Raw genomic sequence first — 24,020 nt, 5'->3', positions numbered from 1 at the left:
CAATGGGTGCGGCTTCTTAAAACTGAAGGAATTATTTAAAAAGGCGTGTAAGAATAATCGGTTACATTTTCATTGAATGACCCAGAAGTTTATTCTTAAACTATATCCCTTTTACATACCAAATATTTCCATCGATTGTTGTATTTTCTATATAGTGATTTTGCATTAGAGGAGTTTTAAACAATGAGACTCTTTTAAACTATGTAAAAAATAATGTCCCACAATTAATCAAATCCATTGCATTCTATCACATAAAGTGACCCATCATTAGTATTATATGACCATCACCACGATTAGTGTGTGTTATTCAATGTGCTGTTACAGGACTCTTCGCAGATTTGGTCAGATCAGTCAAATCCACAAAAGACAGTCTGCAAACATTTGCAGTAGTTATTATAGTCAAAAACATAAGCCATGTCATACAGGCCCAATTTGATATCATTATGATTAATGCTTTATTGTCACCTAATGCTTTTAAATTAATTTAGGCCTGTACAAGCAAGGGTACATCAGCACAATTTAATTTTTGGACCCTCCCCCTCATGAGATCCATACAAATCACATCAAAAAACATATTCTGCGTTCGAAACAGCAAATTTCACAAAAAGGCCACAAGTTTGCAGCACTGCATGAGCATTCCTTCATTTTACAGGTGATTTGAGACACATTCGTTACGCATTTTTGGTACAAATCGATGAAAAAGCTTAAAAAGTCGTAACCTCAAAAGTGCAAAAAACGATCTTTTAAATAGTTGGTATGGTCCAAAGTCCAAAGTGGTGAATTACAGCATTTATCAGTTGAGGTCAAAAAGTTGACTTTGAAGGAAACAACATTTGTAGTAAACATGATGCTTAGAATAAATCAAACCAAATTAGACAGTCGCAATGAATCTATTACAAATATTAAAAATCCAAGTAAATGATCTGTTTAAAGTAGGCTACTGCTGGCTTTGCTACTGGTACGAGACATTGTTTGTAAAGCAAAAAGCAAGTGTGTGACTATAAGACATTGACAGATCTGCGCCAGGCCCGTCGCTTCATCAGGACTTCACCTTTACAGATTGTTGAGCTCTAGAAGAGTCTGGTCAAGCACTTGGTGCATGTTCAGGTTCTCCTCTTTGGCCTGGGATAGTTTCTCTGGTGATGTGAGAACAAAAACACACTCGGTGAGACAGCCTTGATAACGGAAATGCAGTATCACATAGAATCAGCAGGAAATCAAATCTTGACAATTATGATAACAATGAGAGGAACGGTTGATCATTCTCTGAGAAAACACACTGTAAAGAATTGCACCAAAACCTGTAATATATAACAGCTAGTGGAGTTCATATTTACATGAATCCTCTAAACTACGCTTTCACCTTTGCATGAGAAACAGAAGTCACCCTGGCCTTAATGATGGCAGAAGTGAGCATAAATATAACATTAGTTTGGAGGCTGCAAACAAAAAACATGGATGTTAAGCTGATATTAGAGACAGGCGAAATAACATCTGCCGGTTTAGGCAACTGAACTGATTTACGCACTTAAACGAGTCAAGAAATCCTAAAGTGCATTTGAGATGTTAACAGAAGGATTAACAGAACAGATAGTTAATTAATATTACTTCGTACTTAAAGGTGGGGTAGGTAGAAATTTTCTAAAACAATTTGTTTAAACTGTCTATATATACCAATACATAATTAAAATGGAAGTACTCTGAAAAAGAAAGTATACAAATCGAGTGTCTGTAGTCCTCTCAGTGCTGCAATAAACACATTCACTCCCACCCCCTCCCGTCTGGGATCCTTACAAAGCCACGCCCCCAAAACACATCAACGCGCTGCCGACCGCGCTCAGCTGGAGGACGCGTTTACCAGCGCCGCGGAGAGGAGCATCATGTCAGAATCACGTGTAATAAACTTTATCATTATTACAACACATTCTCACCCCAAGGCGTCACCTTTGACCATGCTTCAATATTTGACGTTTTAGGCGCCCTTTAGCGTCACTTACATGACGCGATCCAACGGCGTCATCTAACTGACGCTAAAGGAAAGCGTCAGTTAGAGGACGCGGTTAGGTTTAGGTATGGGCAGGGATGGGCAGTATTTCAGATACATGTATTTAAAATACGTATTTGAAATACAAAATACTATTTTCTATTTTAAAGCCTTTGGAAAAAATCAAATGTAATTTGTATTTAAATACATTTAAGATGAGTATTTTTGTATTTTCAAAATACTCAAAATACTTTGAGCCAGAATCCTAGAAGATCAGAGGAAGGATTTGGACATCTTGAACCAGTATCCACTTATTAGACAGCTGTTTGTGAGGTTCAACACAATCACACACTTATTTTCCTTTGCGGGTCTAATCCGTACACTTTATTTGAAGGCGTGTGCATAAGACTGACATGACACTGTCATAAACATGACATAACACCTGTCATGAACATGAAGGAGTCTTTATGAATGTTTATGATTTTTGTCATCAAGTGTCATTCGGTAAATGATGACAATTTTAATGCAAAGTTGACATTGTTTAAAATGTCTTTGTTATGACAACTTGACATTAACAAAGACAAAAAATGTCTTGATTATGACAACTTGACAATAACAAAGACAGAAATGTCTTTGTTTTGACAACTTGACATTGACCAAGAAATCATAACCTGTCAACCTGCCATGTTTATAAACAGTCCAACGTGTTCCACTTTACTTGAGGTAAGGGGAAATATTAATGACACTGTTGTTAAAGCATTTGACAGTGTAATAACCCTTAATGACATCTTTATAACTGGTACAATGTGTTCCACTTTACTTGAAGTAAAATATTCATGTCACAGTTATAATGGTGTCATGACGGCCAAAGTCAAAACCAACCACATATGACAGGGTAATGTAATGTTAACGCAAAGCTAAATAACTTCTTTAAGTTTGATAATTAGACCTGTTATGACATATTTGTGACAGGTTATGATTTCTTGGTTAATGTCAAGTTGTCATAACAAAGACATTTTAAACAATGTCAACTTTGCATTAAAAGTGTCATGTTTATGACAGTGTCATGTCAGTCTTATGCACACCCCTTCAAATAAAGTGTTACCGTTTAATCAATAGGCCACACAGACGACGTCTTAAACCCAAACTTTTTGAAAAGCTGGTGGTGCTAAAGGGAATCGAATAGATGGATGTCTGAAACACATAGGTACATCACCTGGAGGAGTACATCAGTTACATCAGTACCATCAGTTATTTAAAATATAATTGACTGTTATTGAGTTCTTGTTACTGAGTGCGAGGTAATGGTGGTGATCAAACATAATAAAAAATGTTTGAAATTAGTTTTTTTTTTTTTAGTTTTGTGTTCCTACAGGGCTGGGGAAGGGAAGAGGTATATAAAATGAAAACGAAAGTTTCTAAGTAGTTGCACACATCTGAATAATTGTTGGCATTCAGAATAGGCCCAGATAGATTTCAGCCTAATAGGGATGCCTGCACTGAATTGCCAATTTCACATGTATTTTCTGTATTTTCAAAATACAAAATACTGTATTTGTATTTAAATACATTTTTCCACACAGTATTTTGTATTTGTATTTAAATACATTTCCATGTATTTATGGCCATCCCTGGGTGTGGGGTGGGGGTAGGGTACACGCGATCCTAGGGCGTCATCTAACTGACGCTAAAGGGCGCCTAAAGCGTCAGATATTGAAGCATGGTCAAATGCTTCCCAAGGAGTCAGTTAGGTGACGCCTTGGGAGTGAGAATGGGCTGATTATTAATATAAACAACTAACATGGCTGGTAGTACTCACTATCAAGCTAGTATATCAATACAGGTAGGTAATGGTAAAGTTTAAAATATATTGAGTTTGATTCGGTAATGAGCTAGTAACATAAAAACTAAAAACAGCAAAACAGGTTGCATTGATACACGTTTTCCTGTTACCATCAGTTACACTGTGATGAAGGTGAATTTCGTGTAAGATTCATCACATATACGTTGTTTTACATGTAAGAGCCTCCACGAAAGCACTGTTGGCGTCACTTTTCAGCCCATGGTTGTCAGTTGTCGCCACGGCTGGAAAACCCCGCCGATATTGACTATCGTCTGACTTCTTGCTTTATCGAAAGACTTTTTAGTCATAGCCTTTTCAAATACTGTCTTCCTTTTTTGCCTGTTTATCCTTCGCTGACTGTATATGCAGGTAACTGGGAATTTTGACTGCTCTTTCTCTGCCATAATTGTGATTCTTCCTAGCTTCCGTGCCTCTTCTACTCCTCGAGCAAACGTGTGCGCGCATGTGGGCTCCTCTAACGCAGCAGTGCTGGTATGGTAGAGACTGGAAGAGTGACAGTCGCCCAGCCAATCATTTCTTTCGTCCTAGTTGAAAATAATGAGCTGTGTTTATTGCAGCACTGAAAGGACTACACACACTCGATTTGTATATTTTCTTTTTCAGAGTACTTACATTTTAATTATGTATTGGTATAAATAGACAGTTTAAACAAATTTGGGAAAAAGTTTTTAAAAAATTTCTACCTACCCACCTTTAAATGTTAAACTGTAACAAGGACACCTTGGTTTCTCAGTTAGTTCTTACTAACTGACTTACTTTCTGGAACAGCTCAAGCAGAGAAGAGAAAAATGACATCAGGCATTTTATTATTTCAATCTTCTAGGTCAGAGAGTAGCGTTAGACTTGAGACGCTTCTCTGTTAGAACACAACTGTGCATTATGTTCTGAAATGAGTCCGACTGTAATTTATAATTCATTTTAACAACATTCATTTTGAATTCTTTGCATAGCTGAAATGAACATAAACGGTCTTCTTTACCGGTCAGTTTATTTGTTATGGCAGAACGGTTTGCAGAGGATCCTGCAGATCAAGCCTGAGTTTTACAGGCATCTTCATCTCCAGAGTTTTACAGACCCGAGAATGATGTTGAGGAGGAAGAACCTGCTTTTGTTTCTGACTGTAGTGTTCAGTGTGATTAATATGAAAAACCGTTCAGAAGAACATGCGTCATTAAGCTTTGAGTGGTTCCAACAAGTACACTTTTCTTAAAGGGTTAGTTCACCCAAAAATGAAAATTCTGTCAGTATTTACTCATCCTCATGTTGCTCCAACCCCGTAAGACCTTCGTTCATCTTCGGAACACAAATTAAGATATTTTTTATTAAATCTGAGAGCTGGATACTAGTCCATAGGCTTCTTGAGGAATTGAAACTTGCCGGCCTCGAAAAGTTATTAAAGACACCGTTAAAATAGTCCAAGTGACTACAGTGGCTCAATCTTAAGAAAGTGAATAGTTGAAATAAAGTCGTTATTTTTGTTGTTTTTGCGCACAAAAAGTGTTCTCGTCGTAAGATTGACTTAAGATTGAGCCACTGTAGTCACTTGGACTATTTTAACGATGTCTTTAATAACTTTGAGGCCGGCAAGTTTCAATTCCTCAAGAAGCCTATGGATTAGTATGCAGGAGTGATCCAGCTCTCAGATTTAATAAGAAATATCTTAATTTGTGTTCCGAAGATGAACGAAGGTCTTAAGGGGTTGGAACAACATGAGGGTGAGTAAATACTGACAGAATTTTCATTTTTGGGTGAACTAACACTGTAAAGCTCTTCGATAGGTTTGCATCCAATCCCTGCGCTGCCCGATATAAGAGCACACACTAACAACACAGATGAGGACTCAAACACACTCGCCCCACAGTTTCTGCACACACACTGCGCTCAGCTCCAACACACACTTGTCAAGCAGATCACGGTTCATATCCAACCATACAAGCCTGTTCTGGCCATAGTTCAGCTGTTGAACTGTTCTCCACATAAACATGTAAGTGTCAAACTAAATAGATTTCTTCCAATAATGGGGTTGATGTTTAAAATGGCTTGTTAACCACTTAACTGTCACCGTCCCACAGGTGGGACGTTTGCCACTATATTTTTAAAACAATAATATCTTAGTACATACCTTAAATAATATTGACAAACTATATATCATTTGAAAGCTTACAATCTCTAGTTTCCATATTTGGTGACTGATTTTCAAAATATATTACAGAGGAGCCATAATTTATCAATATAAAACAAGAATATTTTCATACTCATAAGGCGTGTTCAGACCTTTATTTTAAAATAGCAGTAAACATGAAAAATCATGAAAAAATGGTAGACACCTCAGTTTGTTTTCATGCCAAAAGTTCAAAAGATAGAATCCATTCAATTATTTTGGAAAAAAAAGGTCTGAAAAGTTTAAAATATCAAGAAAAAAATAATAAATTCACCATTTGTGACGTGGCAGCTAGCTATGACTTACATGCGTGTTCTTTGTATGTGTTTCTTAGAGGTTCAATTCATATCAAAATCTGCCAAACTTCCCATGCTACTCCTGAATAGGATCTCTACTTCAGAAATTGTATGAAAATTGTGAAAATAATGGTTCATATCACTCAAAACAGGAATGGAAATGCAGGCGCCCTTATATGGGCAGTAATGGAGTCTGATTGTGCCCTAGTGAAAAAGTTTGGTACTGCGCTCAAACAAAATCTTACTGAAAGCTCATTTTTTGAGATATCAACCTAAAATTTGAAACACAACTTGTTCAGATTTTTGGCTTTGATCTTTCTGACATTTTAGAGTAGCCCAGGTTTTGAAAATATATATTTTATGTAAAATATGAATAATTAATATTTTTACATTGTACATTTCCATAAACTCAAACTTCTATAACTTTTTTTCTGTTTCACTTTCTTAATTTATTTCACTTCTACAAAAATCTGCCAAATGTCTTCTTTAAAACAAGACCAATCATATGTCTATATTCCAAAGCATTCTTGAATTACAACCATTTAAGTTCGAAATGTACATTTTCATGTCTATTCAAAAAAGGGGGGGTGACAGTTAACAGGTTAAAAAAAAAAATTAACAAATGGACAGAGAAGAAGACTGAGCTCAGTAAAGCTCAGCTAAAGTAACTTTACAACTTAATGTTAGCTTATTCTACTAACACCTAACCTGACACTCTACTATTTAGTCGACATGTACTTGTAAAGTAACTTATAATTAGCTGAATGTCTAAAGTGGACCATCAAAATGAAGTGTAACCCATGATTCACCACTACCAGGGACGTTGGAACTATTTTGTGAGAGGGGGGGGGGGGGGGGGGGGGGGGGGGGGCTGTCGGAATTACGCACCGTTTCAAAATATTGGTATTAAATCCATTTTCTGAGAATTTATCAGTCAACTTGTTGATTAAAACCATTGATTACAATGAAATACAATTTATAAAAACGAAATTCTTTTAAAAAACATAAGTCAGAATTACTGTGGGCGATGTCTGACACATTCCAAATGTTTTCCGATATGGTGACTATACTGATGGACCGCTCCTTGATCCATCAGTGCTTGAGTCACCATATATCGGAAAATAAAACGTTTTAAACATGAATAAAACATATCCTGTTAAGCAGAGCATTAATTTAGTTCGTTTAAATAAGATATCTAGCGCTAAAATGTTTTGTTTTTGAAATCAAGAGGAACGCTTGTTGCCGCTGCTGTCAGTTGTAGGCTATGTTCTCTGTGGCGCGCAAGTCTTCACTCGGACGCGCACTTCAATCGCCGTTACGTCGGAGACTCTATTCATTCCGGTAAAATCACAAAATAAATGTGTCCTATGCTTGATATTGACTGTAACCACAGATGGACATATTGTGTTTTGATGAGAGAGAAAAAAAAACTGTACCTAGGGCGGATTAGAACCCGTAACCTCTGGCACTCTTTGCAAAAGAGCTACCCCTAGACCATTGAAATGGTCAAATGAATACTGGCGGATCGATGTATTTATTTCTGGGTTGAGTAGAAAGGCTGCACAGTTTGACAAGTTTGTACCCAGCACTTCCGAATGTGTCTCTGTGCCCAGCAAATTTCAAACTGACGCCCGTGCTTAGGTGAATTTAGGGGGCGGCCGGGGGAGGGGTTCCAACGTCTATGACCACTACCTGAATTATTTACCCTCAAACATAAAACAGATGCAAAGAAATGAATCTCAAGAAACAGAAGGAAACTGAAAGAAGACATTGAGGACATTTATTACAGCAGCAGGATAACGTAAAGCAGCACATACGACACAGACGCTGCGGTGGAAGAGTCAACACTGTGATGACACTAAACATCAGGCTTATCGACGAGTCCTGAGAGGGAACAACACACAATGTTGACCTTTCCATTACAGATCATGACAACATCAGGAGAGAAAGACTTGAGCTGCAGCCTGAGCTCCATCGAATCAGACCCGCCTCCGTTTCAAAGTCACATGGAGAGGAAAACAAAACACAACTAGCCAAATGGACAATGAAGCCACAGAGGGGAAAACTGTAGAGGAGGAGGATGAGGAGGAGATGAAGAGCGTGTTTAGAGGGTAGTCATGTCGTTCAGAGCCAGATCCAGCTCCTCGCTGAGCGCTTTACCCTTGAGTTTCTGAGCGTACACCTCATCTGTGCATCATCCCAGAGGAACGACCGCAGAAAACACACACACAATGAGCAGAAAAGACAAAACAATGTCGTCAGATGGAGCACCACAGAGGCCAGTTTCTACTACAACAGTGTGAGATCTTGGTTAGAAAACCTTGGCACAGCAATCCTCACTCAGAGTCATCTTGATCAGTCACTCTGACATGAAACTCCATCCGCAAAACCCACGATGCATATGCTCTCGCGTGTCGTCTACTCATTCACTGAACATCTAAGGTGTCAGTCACCTCACCAAAAAACAGATGACATGCAGTTTCAGCACATCAAAACGACACCAGATCCACCGGCCGAAACCAACAAACACAACGCCTTCACCGCTTCAAGCAATGTTAGTATTCAAGCAGCTCATGCCAAACAGTTTTTCCATTTTCCTATTACTAATTATGGTTGACAAAACACGGAGGGGAAGTTATAACTGGAATGGTTATGAGTGCGAGTCATCAAAACTGCTAATACACACAACGTCCAAGCATTGCTGTTATTCTGTCATTAGTCACTGTTTACAGGCAATAACTGTTGAAGATGTACCTTCTAAATCATCAATGGTCTTCTCAAGCTTCGCCACAGACCTCTCAGCAAACTCGGCACGCGTTTCAGCCTAGAGAAAGACAAATCAACATTCTCATGAACTCTGGACACGGTTTTTCTTTTCCATATAGCCGATGTGGACAAAATGATCACAATATTGCATGAACAACAGTGCTATGGGGGTTATGCGAAACAAACTTTTCTGTTTTCTGCAAGTATCCTGTTAAACAGGTCACATGACTGCCAGTTCAGGTGTTTTGTTAATTATAGAGCTGCTTTACTCCAGATGCCTTCAAAGGAGCTGCTAGGAACTGGTTTTCCCATCCAAAGTGAGTCGAAGGGAACAAAATCATCACTTCATGATAAACTGGCTCTAAATATCACTAAGAAAAGGAGGAGAAGCCACTGAATAAAATAATGTTCATATATAATAAATGACTTGCATCTCAGAGTGCTCAATGAAACGCAATAAACACGTTTTGGAGATAACATATAACGGTGTCGAATTCAGAGTGGCTTGCGTTGTGTTTATCGCTGGATAGAAACACTCTAGCCCAGAGCAAGTTCACCAGCAATACACAGTTGAGTTTGTTTGTGTTTTGAACCTGATTGGTTCATACACTGGGGAGACTGCAACCTGATTGGTCAGAAACCTAATCCCAACCATAGTAGGGAGAAAGCAGGGAAGATTATGACTTAATAATGAGCTGTCCATGTCTGGATTTCAGAGCAGCTGACGTCCAAAAACTGCTAAAACCATGTGCGTAAACCGTACTTTTATTTGGATTATGCACTCAAAGTGACGATCCAGTGTAATTTCAATATAGTGAAAGGAATACACACCTCTTTGAGTTTGTCAGTGAGTACTCTGATTTCCTCTTCATATTTGTCTTCCTTTGTGGAGTACTGGGGAATAATAATAAAAAAAAAAAATCAATCAATGCCATAGTCATTCAATATTTAAAAAATTCTGTATTGGCTACATATATTTTTGCATCTGAAATCAGAAGAAGGACAATGCATAGCGTAGGCAAGGGATGGCAGTGAAGTCTATGGAGACTGAGAGTGTGAGAAAGATATTTGACTTTCAGACAGAACCAATTAAAAAGAGTTCACTTCATTGGCTTATCTTACTCTTTAACAAGGGGAATCTCATTTTAAGTTTGGTTCAAAATTCAGACAAATTACTTATGTGATACAATAATATGTTGTACAAAAAACAACACTACAACCACATACACAGAGAGGCATTTGGCTCTTTAACGCCGACAAATGCTGCGATTGCTCGGCCTACCTTCTCAGCCTGGGCCTCCAGGGACTTCAAATTGTTGGTGACATTTTTCAATTCTTCCTCAAGGTCACCAGATTTGCTATACAGCAGCAAGAGATGCAGGAAATGAAGGGGAAAAGGAGAGGAGAGAGACAGCACTTTGAGAAGACAGGAAAGGCAGACATTTTTGCTAAAGAGACCCCAACCTCGGTGGAACAATCAATGGACCATTCACACTCCTGACCGTTGCTCACAAACCACTGTTTATAGGAGAAGAAGTCCATGTAATGTAGAATATAATGAGTTTTGAGAGGTCAAAACAAGCTACTTTAATATGTTTATTCAAAAGCAATCCTTTTCCAAGCTATTTGTTACATAACAGCAGAAATTAAAGTGTGGCATTCCCCAAGGTTCTAGTTGAGGCCCCTTTACTTTTTGCAAAAGATGCGTTTCATTGGCACAGGGATAAAGCCGAGAAGAGCAGCAGAGGAGGTCACAGATCTCAGAAAGAGAGGACAAGTATAAAGCGCGCTACATCGGTCTCTCGGCAGTACCTCTTCCTCTCCGGCCATCATGGATTTAAAATTCTGGTCCATGACTTTAAGTTCCTCCTCCAGCTGCCTGACTCGACTGGGTTAGTCCACAACAGGCCAGTGGGGGGGTAATAATGGGGCAGACACATGATGAGGAACAACGGAGCATGCATTTGGAAAATGGGGAGAAAGGACAATCAGAAACCTTGCTGTTGCTCAATGACCCTGAGAGCTCTTCTGTTACTTCCTGGAGAATTTTACCTTCCAGTTCTGACAAAGATCACATCTGTCAACTCAACTCAAAATGAAAACTGATAATATAATTTTGCTGGATGCATCTTTGTCTTTTGTTTCAGGGACCATGCATATTAAACTCAGTTTTTCATGCAAATACATTTACAATGCACTTTTGTTACCATCATAATGTGGGCACATACACACACATTCCACACATTTTTTAATAAACCAATAGATTTTTGTTCACACTGTATTCTTGCAAGGAATTTAAAGATCAGTTATCCAAATGCAGATTAAGCCTGTTCGTGTTAGTGCTGGTAAGAAACTAATTGTATCAGAAATATCAATGACTACAGACACCACTGTGTTAACTAACAAGGTTACTGATGTTTTTATTTAATGATGTTTTATAATAATTCAAGTCTAATCTCAACGAAAGAGTTGTGTGTACTCACGCCTCAGCCACTTCAGCTCGTTCCTCAGAGCGCTCGAGCTCACCCTCAAGAATCACCAGTTTACGCGCCACCTGCACTCCAACAAACACCATATTACAGTCAAATAGCACATATCAAAGATCTGTAAAGTCAAGTTAAGAAGGAAGTCAATCCCCAATAAACAATCATTCAAGTTTAGGTATAATGACCCATCTTCTGCACTAAAACAACAACAATTAAAGACTATATGAACTCGGACACAACAGCATATATGGCCATCAGCAGCCATTCAAAATCCAACAGCAAATACATTCACTTGTGAAGAGCAGTCATTCAACACTGTGCCATGCACACCTCCTCATATTTGCGGTCCGCCTCCTCAGCGATGTGTTTGGCCTCCTTCAGCTGCATCTCCTGGATCTCCATCTTCTCCTCATCTTTCGTTGCTCTGTTCTCTATCACCTTCATTCCTCTGTCAGAGAAAAGCACAGGGTCAGGCAATGCATGAACAGACTAAGGCCCCGTCCACACTACTGCGTTTTCGTTTAAAAACGGAGAATTAAAACGAATACAATCTCAGTCCACACCAGCGTTTTATCTGTGTATTAGAAATGATCTCCGTCCACATTAAAACGACTGAAAACGCGGATCACATGACCATTCACCAACACTGGGCATGCGCGTGCCGGTGTAAACAGTAGCCATGTTTCCATCCACTTGTCAATCGAATTATCTGAAATTCGGTTAAAAAAACTCACGCGGATAAAGCTGGTGAAAGTGTGTTTCCATCCAACGGCTTTAAAGCGAATAAAAACCTGTACGTAATGACGTCACATGCTGTTTTGCGATCAAATTGGTATATCGAATTGATTTGAGACATTTTAAGGTGTTTCCATTTTTTTTTTTGCACTGAATCGAACAACATTCAAGCAAACTTTTGCGAACAAAGTTTTGTTAGACAAAACGGATCGCGCCATCTACCAAAAAATGATCAATATTTCACAAGTTGAAGGCTAATAATGCTTATGTGCCAGCTGATAGCGATATATGAATGGGATAATGTATGCGAGGCGGTTGTTGTATTCGCTATATCAACCGCCTCGCTATATATTATCCTGCTTATTACATATAAATCAACCAAATAAATAAATAAATAATTTGACACAAAATATTGACTTAAAAATGAGTTTATTGATTTGAAAACGAGTATTGCTTCTGCTAAAGAAAATAGTCTGTTCCGTCTCTGAACTGCGTCCATGGCAACGGTGTGTTATACTAGCAGCGCCGCAGTCTGTTAACTAGAAATAACAGACCACATTCTACATTACAATTCAACCAAGCCACGTAAAAACAAGCAAAACTAACCTAAGAAAACAACGACGCTATAAACATTGCTATGATGATGACGATGCACGTATGCCCGACGACAGCGGAGGTGACTGTGGTGTGGGAACGACAGCGCTCCATCAGTTCTGGGAGATCGTGGTTCACGGAAACCCTTTGGTTGAAGCATCTTTTTGCTTTGTCCACTTACATCTGTCTTTGTTGACATCCGCCATGTGTGCGCAAACAGACTGGCCGGAAATGAACTCGTCTTCTGACGTGTTGCAACCATAAAAGGGCATAAAACTTAATCGCAATTCATTATTTATTCGGCAAATAACGTTTCCATCAGCTTTTATCGCATTAGCCGTATATCGATCAAGAGAAAATTCGATGAGACCGAACGTATTTCATTTGAGTCGATTTTCATGAAATTTCATTGAATTTTACTGTTTCCATAAGGCTTTTTTCATTCGATATCACTTAATTCGGATAAAAACGTGTCGATGGAAACATGGCTAGGGGTTGGCGAATCAGGGAAGGATACGTCATGACTGATAACACCCAATCATGGAGCCGAGCGTCAGCCCCTGCGTCAACGTTTCTGAAGTCCTACGTTTTGTCTCGTCTTCACTAAAACGCCCTCCGGAGATTCAAAACGAAAAACGGAGCAGCAGCGTTTCTAAACTTCTCCGTTTTAGGTCTTTGTTTTTCCCGTTTTAGTCTGGACGGGAGGTGCAAACGTAGCAAAAGGTCTCAGTTTTTAAACGAAAACGCAGTAGTGTGGACGGGGCCTAAAGTGGAGTGAGGTATTTCCTCATGGTTCTCCAAGGCTTTGTTCACACAATGCAGAAGATATTTAGTACTGACTGTCCACATTACCAAGAGACCTATGAGAGCAGCTAGTGTTGTGGAAACACATGCATCCATGTTTCATTGTATGACCTAGATTAAATCTAATTTCCAGCATTCATTTTCAGTAAATTTTATTTTATCATGCAGACTGTGCGCTTTCATTGTTTTGTTGAGCTACACTTGTTTTTTGTCTGGGTATTTTGTCTTTGTTTTGTTGTAATTATTGTCCTGAAACTCAAATTATTAAAAAAAAAAAACATCCATTTTCCAAACCGCTTGTCCTATGTGGGGTCATTGGGAATGCTGGAGTCGATCCCAGTATCTCGGGATCAAGGCAGGATCTCAAATGACCAAAAAGCTACTTGAAACCATCTACAAATCTGGCTTGAATCTTGCCGTCTATTTTGTTCATATTACAATAATTACACGAGAGTCAAATACATAAAACACTTCGGCTGTCAAGTCCCCTTCACTTGTATAGTGCTTTTAACAATACAGAACATTTCGAAGCATCTTCACAGTGATCTAGGGAATGAATGTGGACACACCTCTCGCTCTCATCGGCAGCTTTCTCTGCCTCCTCCAGCTTCTGCAGCGCAGTGGCGAGTCTCTCCTGGGCTCGGTCTAACTCCTCCTCCACCAGCTGGATACGTCTGTTCAGGGACGCCACCTCCGCCTCCGCCTGCCGGCACAGCAACACACCTCAATGCAACACATGCTGGGCAAATGGGGTACACCATGAACTGTTTGGATGAGGTGATGGTGACGTGAACGTCAAATTAAGTGGAACATTTTTGTGACTCCTCTTTTTGCTTTCAACCACATATCATTTTTCTATTGTCTCACATCCCATTCGATTACATGGAGGGCAGAGTTTATGAGCTATACTGCAGACAGCCACCAGGGGGCGATCAAATGCGTTAGCTTCACTTTTCAGCATGTCCGCGACACACTTGTTCCACATTGACAGTCTCAAAAACACGAAATCGCTGATCGTTTTAAACTGCTGGTGTTTCTGACATCAAAAACTACCAATCACATGAACGTTTGAGCGTCAACGAGTGGATCTCTGAGCTGTGTGAGTGAGTGGAGGCGGGGCTCATTTGCATATCCACAGAACTGTGTATACTAAATGAGGCAAGAGTGTAGAGTTACATTCAAGCCATGAAGAAACTTTTTTAAGGGATACAATTACCGAGGGCAAAGTTCACTAGGTAAAGAGGGTCACTGTGTCAACTGTTTGTCCAATTCTTTAATAGCTAACTACACGCTAACACTGCAATATGCCAAATGTGGGAACATTGATCACATCATTAAATAAGGCATGCACTGAACATGAATAAATGCTTGGTCTGTTTATCATTTTAAAGAAAGCAGAAAAACAACATGCCTGATTTACCACTACTCCAAAAGGGCAAGCCTGATGTCATTGTCATCCTTCTGATCTGATAAATCCTTACAACAATAGTTGTACTAGCAAAACAACAGTGCTCAGTACAAAGATGGCCTAACTCTTTGTGGGCCCTACCTGCCATCAATAGCTATTTTTATTGCAAAATCCAAAACCCAAAAATAAAACAATTAAGCAACATATCTGCCGCTTTTGTTCTGGCCAACTGGAAAAGCATATGTTCGCAGGTAAATCATGTCTAGCTCAGTCACACACTGAAAACTATTGCTATTAAACTCAGGGTCCAAATTTGACGTTACCAACAACATAATTCATGTAACTGTCTGTAATTTGTGCACATGTAACTTTATCTTCACTTAATTAAACCTCTACTTTCAGATAACTTATTATTAATTTACCCAAATACACTTTAATAAACATAGAATAATGATTTATATTTTAGAGCTGGTCAGAGCCAAAAGCACAACCAAAACAAAGCTTTGAAAAGCATTGACTTATGATGCATTTTTGTAATAAAAGTTCATTTTTAACAGAGGAAGAAAAGAGAGATGCAACGTGGCTGCTGTTACTTTATCTCTGTTATATTTACAATATTATCTCATATTTTGTTCTTTATAGTCTACTTATAAACACATTATATTTCTTTAACCAGACTCTCCTGTTTTCTAACTCGTTCATCAAAATGAACGCATCTTTTTCCGTGTCATTTGGTTCATTCAACGAACGAAATGAAAGAGTTGACTCGGGAAAAGTTCGTTCATTTTGATGAACGAGTTCGAATAGGAGAGTCACGATCGTGCATCACAGAACAGAGCAAGGCGATCATTTGAGCTTATAAAACTTAAACTTTGTCATTTATTTTTTTTAATGAGTGATCGTTTCGCTTGATAAGACCCTTATTCATCATCTGGAATCGTTTAAAGCCCTTTGAACAGTTTGCACTGAAACTGTCTTTTGGACCTTGAACTGTTTGGTTTCCATTGAAGTCCATTAAATGGAAAAAAATCCTGGAATGTTTTCAACAAAAACATTAATTTCTTTTCGACTGAAGAAAGAATGACATGGATATCTTGGATGACATGGGGGTGAGTAAATTATCAGCAAAAGTTTTTTTTTTTTTAAATGAACTACTCCTTTAAGTTAGTCATTGAATCATTCACTCAAGTGTTTGGTTCAAAGCGACTGATTCAAGTGAGCCAGTCGCAGAGTCATTCATTACAACGATTCTTTCATAAACGTTGATTCATCCAGTAACGAAACTGAAATCATGTCCTGATGTTAGGATCTATTGTTGTTGGCTAAATAGAGCAAAAACAGACCATATAATAGACCATATAATAGCCTATTAACATAATTGTTTGTTAAACTGTTGTATAAAATTAATATCACATGCAAACGCGCTGATATTCTGGCAAACAGCACTCTTGCCTGTGTGATATTTTAAAAACAAGAACTTGCACAGAGACTTTTTTTTCCACCATATTTTGGTCTTTGGGGGCATTTATTAATTTAGACCTTTATTTATTGTATTTATGTATTTATTAATTTTGGCATTTAGACCCCGTTAATTTCAGACCCTGGTAGACTTTACAATGGCACGCATGTCATTTTCACAACTGTTTTACTGAGATTTTGTCCCTTGTTTTCATTCCTGTGACTGTCTATCCTGATGTAAACAACCACCACTTTTCTTACAGGATGACAAGAACACAAGAGGATTATCCTGTTCTGGGTCAGTTGAACGCAAGTGTCCACCTTCAGGGGGTGAAAACTGCATAATCCCTTGTTTTAACTGACCACTTGTTTCACATATCATCAATAGGTCCACCAGAGAAACTAGAAAGAGCTGAAGTTTGATGTGAGAGAGATGATTTGAGTCTGTGCGTCACCCCTGGCCTCAATATGAACTCTAATCCTCTGTTCATCTGTTCAACCTCGAGCACAAACATCTTTTGCTGATATCGTTTCATTCACTGTTTGGTTTACCTAAATGGATACTGATATCTGGATAATGTGTTTATTAAGTGAAATTAATGTTTTGATTTGGTTTAAGAAAATTGGAGCATAATGACACTACATTGCAGAACATCGGTTTTACATTTGCCATCTGTATCTATTAAAGATATTGAGGTCATACAACAGGGGTTTTCAATCGTTTAGATGCCACAGACTCCCACATATGACCATCTTCATGTGAGGGACCCTCATCCTAACATGGAAAAGGCATCTTTTACAAACACCAAATTTACACACAGAAAAAATTAAATCTATAATTCTATTAAGCCACTCAATTATAGTATTGCAGTTACTTAATATTTAGTTTTATTTATATTAATCAAAATTGTCATTCATTTATTTGAATCTAGATTATTTAATATATCATTAACTTAATCTTTTTATTACAATCATGTTTTAATCTAATTTATTTCCATATTTATTGTACTCGTATCAATAAATACTATTATTTTTTTACAGTTTTTTTTTAAAAATAGATTTTCCCCTGTCAGTCCCTTGTGGCCCCGGACCCCAGCGTGAAATCCCCAGGCCTATGAAGGCCCCTTCCTACACACAGCAGTCTGGTGGTGCTCTTGCACGGACACGGTGTGTATGAAGAGCTTCACAGTGTGTGTGTCTCTATCTCACTCACTCTCTCCCTGCCCTGCCGCTCCAGGTCCAGCTCTCTCTGCAGTGTTTCTGCCCTGTCCTCGGCATCATCCGCCTGCTGCTGGAGGCCCTGGATCTTCCTCTTCACGGCCTCTATCGAGGTGACCGAGGCCATGCCCGCGGACAGTGCTCTCAGCGCCGATACACACCGCGACACGGGCAGGACAGCAACGAGACGAGGGCGATAATCACGCGTTCATGTTCGACACGGCTTGGTTTACTTCTTCCTTCAGTGTTTTTATCCAGAAGCGGTGAAGTTTAGCTCAGACCGAAACAAATCGCCGACGAGTGGTGTGTGTTATCCCGAGCCACAGCGGGAGAAACCCCGTAAGCGGATTGACGCCGGTGCAGCGGATGCGCGCGCAGCTCTCAGGTGATTAGCACACCCTCCCTGTCATACCAACTCAAGAAGTGTTTCACCTAACGCACTGATGAAATAGAGTCAAGAGAGAATTTTCAATCCCTTTTTTCAGAATTTGTGGTCGGATATGAATAATTAGCTATGTAATTCCTAAATAAGTCAACGAAACTCACTTTAGAATATTTTTGAATGCCAAATTATTTCGATCCATTCTAAAGTTTCTGTTTTTTTGTGTGTGTGTTTTACAAATTTGTCACTATAACTGACTGATATAGCCTAATGGTTTTGTTTTTGGATTGCGATACCGGTTTATTGGGAATAGATAGGCTATAATTAAAATTCTAATTTTATTTGGTAAATAGCCTATCATATAGGCTACATAAAGCAAAATGTATGTACCAAATGGTAGACTATTTTCAACCGACTTAAAGTTTTTTTTTACGACTCTGACTTCAATACAGAACAATTGTAAAGCTGTTAAGACATCTTAGCAGTTGAAAAGGATAGGCTACTTGATGTATTAGATGTATTTTAGATGATTTTTTTATACAAGATGCAGAAAAATCTTAATTTTCTATAGATTCAAGTGTTTTGTATGACCCTGTATTCCCCCATATTATTGCAATAAAAAGCCCCTTCCTGTCAGATGCAGGCATTCTCCTCAGCACTCATTACAGGCTTAGCTCTCACACACACACACACACACACACACACACACAAAAGAAAAGAAAATTAGCCCATGATTTACTCACCCTCAAGGCATCCTGGGTGTATATGAATTTCTTCTTTCAGCTGAACACAATTGGAGGTATATTAAAAAATATCCTGGCTCTTTTTTTGAAGCCCAAGAACGTTCATCCATTATAAAAAGTCATACACGACTCCAGGGGTTTAATAAAAGCCTTCTGAAGCAAAGCCACGTGATTTTGTGAGACAAATATCCATGTTTATAACTTTATAAACTATAATCACTGGTAATGGCCGTACGTGAGTCTAGTTCCAGCGGAAGAGTGACCTCATTGTGTACAAATATTTGATAAACATGTAAAAAAAAATCAGGCTTACATAGAGTATACCTCTTAAAGATGTTTCTGAATGTCTATTTAACATCTGACAGGAAATATTATTTATGTTCAGATGTTATCCAGACAGCAATATAGTGTCGGCCCGGATCTGGTACACATGGATTCCACACAGCACAGATCTGGGCTGACACTATGTTGCTGTTTGGGTACTTATTGCAGTCCAGACAACAGCCTCGTGTCAGCCCAGATCCGGCGCACATCTGGTAGGCCTACATGGCTTCCACACGGGTCAGATCCGGCCCACATCTGGCCCACATCTGGTAGGCCTACATGGCTTCCACACGGGTCAGATCCGGCCCACATCTGGCCCACATCTGGTAGGCCTACATGGCTTCCACACAGGCAAGATCAGGAACACATCTGTAGGCCTACACATGGCTTCCTTCGGGCCAGATGTGGGCCAGATCTAGGCTGACACTAGGCTGCTGTCTGGGAGATGAGCAAACACTCAAACTCATCTTGCAGAAAAACATGCAGATCAAATACGTGTCTCAGAGATGCGTGCAATCAGGGGACCTGCTCACATTCATCACGGTGTAATAATTCATAAAATGTTTATAAATAGCATATTTTTAAAAAATGAACATCTTAAACCAAAATTAAGCACAACAAATTTTTTGAAGTGAGGAGGCAATTTTTTTAAATAATTCAATCTGAGGAAGGAGGAAGGAGCTCATCGCACCGATGTGATTTGTGCCTTCACAAATGTATTATATTAATATACATAACAGTTTTATTGAGACAGCTGTATGAATCCTTCATTACAAGTAGCCTACCCAAACGTTTTGTGAGCTGAACCCCTGATGTTATTTATTTATTTATTTATTTATTTTACTTTAAGTAGCCTACAATATTTAACGTTAATATTTCAATAATTTAACGACACTTTCACATATTCACAATTGTCTCACTGGTGGTTAATGGTCATATGCAAATTAAAAAACGTTTTAAGTAAGTAATATTTAGTCAGTATTTTCCGAGTGCAAGGAGATCGGCTGGTCAGTGGTCATTCGCAGTGCTTTATGGGAGTGGGCGGAGCTAACGAGATCTTTTGCCAGTTTTGCTTGTTTCAACACTGATTGGTGGTATCATTTTGATCATTCCTATTTACTGATTGTTTGCAACTCTGTATTCCTGGGTCTGTTGTCTGTTTAGATACCAGAGATACAATGACTCAATGTCAAACTTGTGAAATTAGGAAATTTTGTCCAAAGAACAAAAAATTATGTCATAGCGAGGCTTATGAATACATCGATTTGAATCAACTTAGACTACTGTATCTGCATTCTTGGTCACCTGCTGTTTAAAACTGTGCATTTGATCTTCATCATTGTGTAAAATCAAATGAATTTAAAGCGAATTACAGCCATAAAGCAGGACGTCTCAATCAAACTGTCCTCAGACCGATCCATGAACTCTGAACAGAAGCACTGGAAGGCCTGACGTCACTTCACTGTAAACAAATCACTGCATTCCTCTGGTGTCTTTCCTTTTTTGGCCATACAGTACAATACACACAGAGTTGAGAGTTCCCGAAACACACTCAAACACCTCATGTTTTAATGGAAGAACTCAAGGCAAAGATATATTTGATAAAAGTCTCCGGATTAAAAACATATACCGTGATTGCCAAAGTCTTTTAACTCATGAACACGTGACTTGTTTTTCAGATGTAACTAGTTAATAATTGTCATGAGTAGCCTACATGTATTTTACTGCAGGATGCTAATGGGGGTCTGAATTGCAAAAAATACTAATATTTACAGTAACACTGCAAACCTAATGATATCTATACCTGAACAAAGATATCATGTATCAGATGTGGTGCAGAATAGCAACTATTGCACTGCCGTGGAATACTACTGTATAACTTGAAAGTAACTTTTACTTTGGTCAACATTAGAGAAGGCCTACTGGGTATTGAGATTTAACATGAATTCACCTTCACTCTTTTAGTTTGAGTGTTAAGCTTTGGAAACATGACAGCTGTAACCCTTTACTGCTTCTGTGAGTCTCATTCTGTCATTACTTCATTCACTCAGTTTTTAAGTTTTAACTGGACAAAAACGTTTCCATATGCAAAAAGTGGTGATTGGTGAAGTCTCAGCGCGTACGGCATCTGCTGCGAGGTGCTGACAGTGTTTATGAAGTGTTTGGAGAATATGATCCAGCTCGACACCTTCTCAGGACCAGCTGCTGACAGGATGATTGACAGCTCGAGCTCTGAGCTGCGTATGCGCATGCGCTGTTCTGACAGCCGCCACACGAGGGCGCGCGCGCTCGAGCCGAACCGTCTATGAGCCACATTACGAGCTCTAATCTAGATGTTATGGTTTTTGAACACCGGCCTATTTTTAAGACAATTGAGATTTTGAAACAGATTTTGAGAACCATTAAGATACATATGTATTATTATCAGCATATATATGTGAAACCCGGACCACAAAAACAGTCATAAAGGTCGTTTTTTAATTGAGTTTTATTTATCATCTGATAGCCTATCATTTTTAGGCTATGGTAGGAAATTTACATAATATCTTCATGAAACATGATCTTTACTTAATATCCTAATGATTTTTGGCGTAAAATAACAATCAATAATTTGACCCATACAATCTATTGTTGGCTATTGCCACAAATATACCAGTGCGACTTGTGTCTGCATGGTTTTGTGGTCCAGGGTCACATAATGGTTCTAAAATACTATTAGGCTTCATAATTTATATTTTTTTTCTTTTAATTATGCTATGAAATATGACCTGAATTTGCATTTGTGGGATTCATGCGAAATATTTAGCCTTCTAATGAGGTGTCAGTGGTGTGTATTCTTTTGAAAGGCAGTGTGTAATTACAGCCGGGTTGAATGAGTGACATGTGTGATGTGTGATGATGATCGCGTGTGTGTGTGTCACTCACGTCTGCGGCCTTCTTCTCGGCCTGCTCGAGTTTCTCCTGAGCGTCCTTCAGTGACTCTGAGTATTTGTCCAACTCATCCTCCACACCCTTCAGCTTCTTCTGCAGGGCCAAGAGCTCCTCTTCCAGCTACACACACACACACACACACACACATTAGGTTTTCATGTTTTATGGGGACTCTCCATAGGCTTAATAGTTTTTATACTGCACAAACTGTATATTCTCACCCCTTACACTAACCCGACCGGTAAACATAGTCGTCACACAAAACTTTTTGCATTTTGACATTTTTTAAAAACTCATTTGTTCAAACACAAACAAACACACACATTCACACAAACACATACCCACAAACACACTCACACAGACACACACGCAAACTCATGCTCAATTAGCCTTTGCAGCCTTTATTAATTCATTGAACTTGAAAAGAGTAATTGTAATGACAATTGATCCCCTAAAACACAGCAAAATTTGCCTAAACTACACTAAAACTACGGTCCCGTTACTGAAAACACAGTAAAACGGGGTGGTCAAGAGAGTTATTCATTAATGAACTTGAGTTTCTCCACATTTTGGAAGATCATTCCCCATCAAGGGTCCCCCGTCCTGAACTGATAGATAAAGGATGATCTCTGAATCGCGTCTCCATTGGTGGAGCTGCTCACTCACGCCTCAGACAGAACCATCACCGGATCATTAGTCCGACACCAGCCTCTATTTATTGCTCTCAGCCGCTTCTGCTTATGGAGACTCAGCCCATAATGCTGCAGAAATAGACTCAGCTTTAAAGAGCATTGGACAGCTCATAAACCCAGACAATGCCCTTGTGATGGATGCCGCCTGATGGAGCGGGACAGGCTCGGGAACACAGTTATGAGGCCCTGGGACAGGAATAGAGGGAGGTGTGCCATCGGGACAAAGGCTTTCGGGAAATCACAGTCTTTCTTCAAACAAAAACTTGAGATTCAAAATCAAATGGACATATAAAGCATGTGCTCCAACAAAAACGTTCCCATGTTTTTTTCTCTCTCTCCCAGCTGGACTTCCATTATGGAGAATGACAGTGTCCTTGATGGGAAAAGCCTTCTTTAAATGGCTTTTACTAAAATAGTGTGCCGTGTTCACTCAAACGATGAAACCATCGGCCCTGCTCTTGATCAACCGGCTGTAATCAGATAAACCTGCCTTAATATATTGACATATTTACACTTCTATATTTGGCATCGGTAACTTCAGTTAGTCACGATTGACAGGTCATCAGGAACAAGACTAAAAATAGCTCAACGCATCACAAATGCTGGACCATAAACAGGGATTAATCATTGGTTTTTGCAGGGAAGTTGATGCCAATAACCACATGATCATTCATCATCATACATGCAAGGTCAAATTAGATGATTTCTGAGTGCACTCCAGGGAAACACTTCTTATCTTTTTTTCAATTCTGGCTATCAATTATTTAGTAAAAAATCATTAGATCACTGCTTAGACAACCCCTCTTCACACTTTTCCTGATTTCTTCTCATTGAGAACACAGTCAGACCCACAGGACACAGAGTCTCAGTGAAGCGGTTTACCTGTTTGCATTTGTCCTCGGCACCTTTCTTGTCAATCTCAGCCTGCTCTGCGCGGTCGATGGCGTTCTCCTTGTCCAGCTTCAACATTTGCATTTTCTTCTTGATGGCCTCCATGGTTGATGTGTAGTGTTTCTGCTAGCAGCCGAGGAGAAGACGAGAGCGTGTTCACAGAGACGGCTGGAAACCCCTCAGAGGAACTCTGGGCTGCTTTGGGAACTCCTCTGAAGTGTGTGGGACAGCGCCGTCCCCTCGCTCTGATTGGGCTCAGCGTTTGATCCTGAGCTTTTGTCCA

The 24,020-nt window shown here is 39.2% G+C and overlaps 1 protein-coding gene across 6 annotated transcripts; it reads right to left on the bottom strand.

Moving 5' to 3' along the window:
- Positions 1–505: 505 nt before the first annotated feature.
- On the bottom strand, positions 506–23,973 carry tpm2 (tropomyosin 2 (beta)). 6 transcript variants are annotated; one of them, XM_039676890.2, is made up of 9 exons: positions 23,729–23,973; positions 22,149–22,274; positions 14,260–14,393; positions 11,888–12,005; positions 11,555–11,625; positions 10,884–10,959; positions 9,903–9,965; positions 9,060–9,129; positions 506–1,136 (listed from the first exon to the last, which is right to left on the bottom strand). In XM_039676890.2, the coding sequence occupies exons 1-9, from the start codon at positions 23,840–23,842 to the stop codon at positions 1,054–1,056; spliced, it is 855 nt and encodes a 284-aa protein (XP_039532824.1). In that variant the 5' UTR covers positions 23,843–23,973; the 3' UTR covers positions 506–1,053. The 6 variants fall into 6 exon arrangements, with proteins under 6 accessions (XP_039532824.1, XP_039532822.1, XP_039532826.1 ...); XM_039676888.2 differs by lacking the exon at positions 10,884–10,959 and adding an exon at positions 10,354–10,429 and having other exon boundaries at positions 23,729–23,948; XM_039676889.2 differs by lacking the exon at positions 506–1,136 and adding an exon at positions 8,059–8,492.
- Between the last annotated feature and the right edge of the window lie 47 nt (positions 23,974–24,020).

Source organism: Pimephales promelas, chromosome 23 (genome assembly GCF_988280905.1).
Source record: "Pimephales promelas chromosome 23, fPimPro1.hap1.1, whole genome shotgun sequence".
Taxonomy (NCBI): domain Eukaryota; kingdom Metazoa; phylum Chordata; class Actinopteri; order Cypriniformes; family Leuciscidae; genus Pimephales; species Pimephales promelas.
This window is presented reverse-complemented; position numbering and strand designations above follow the sequence as displayed.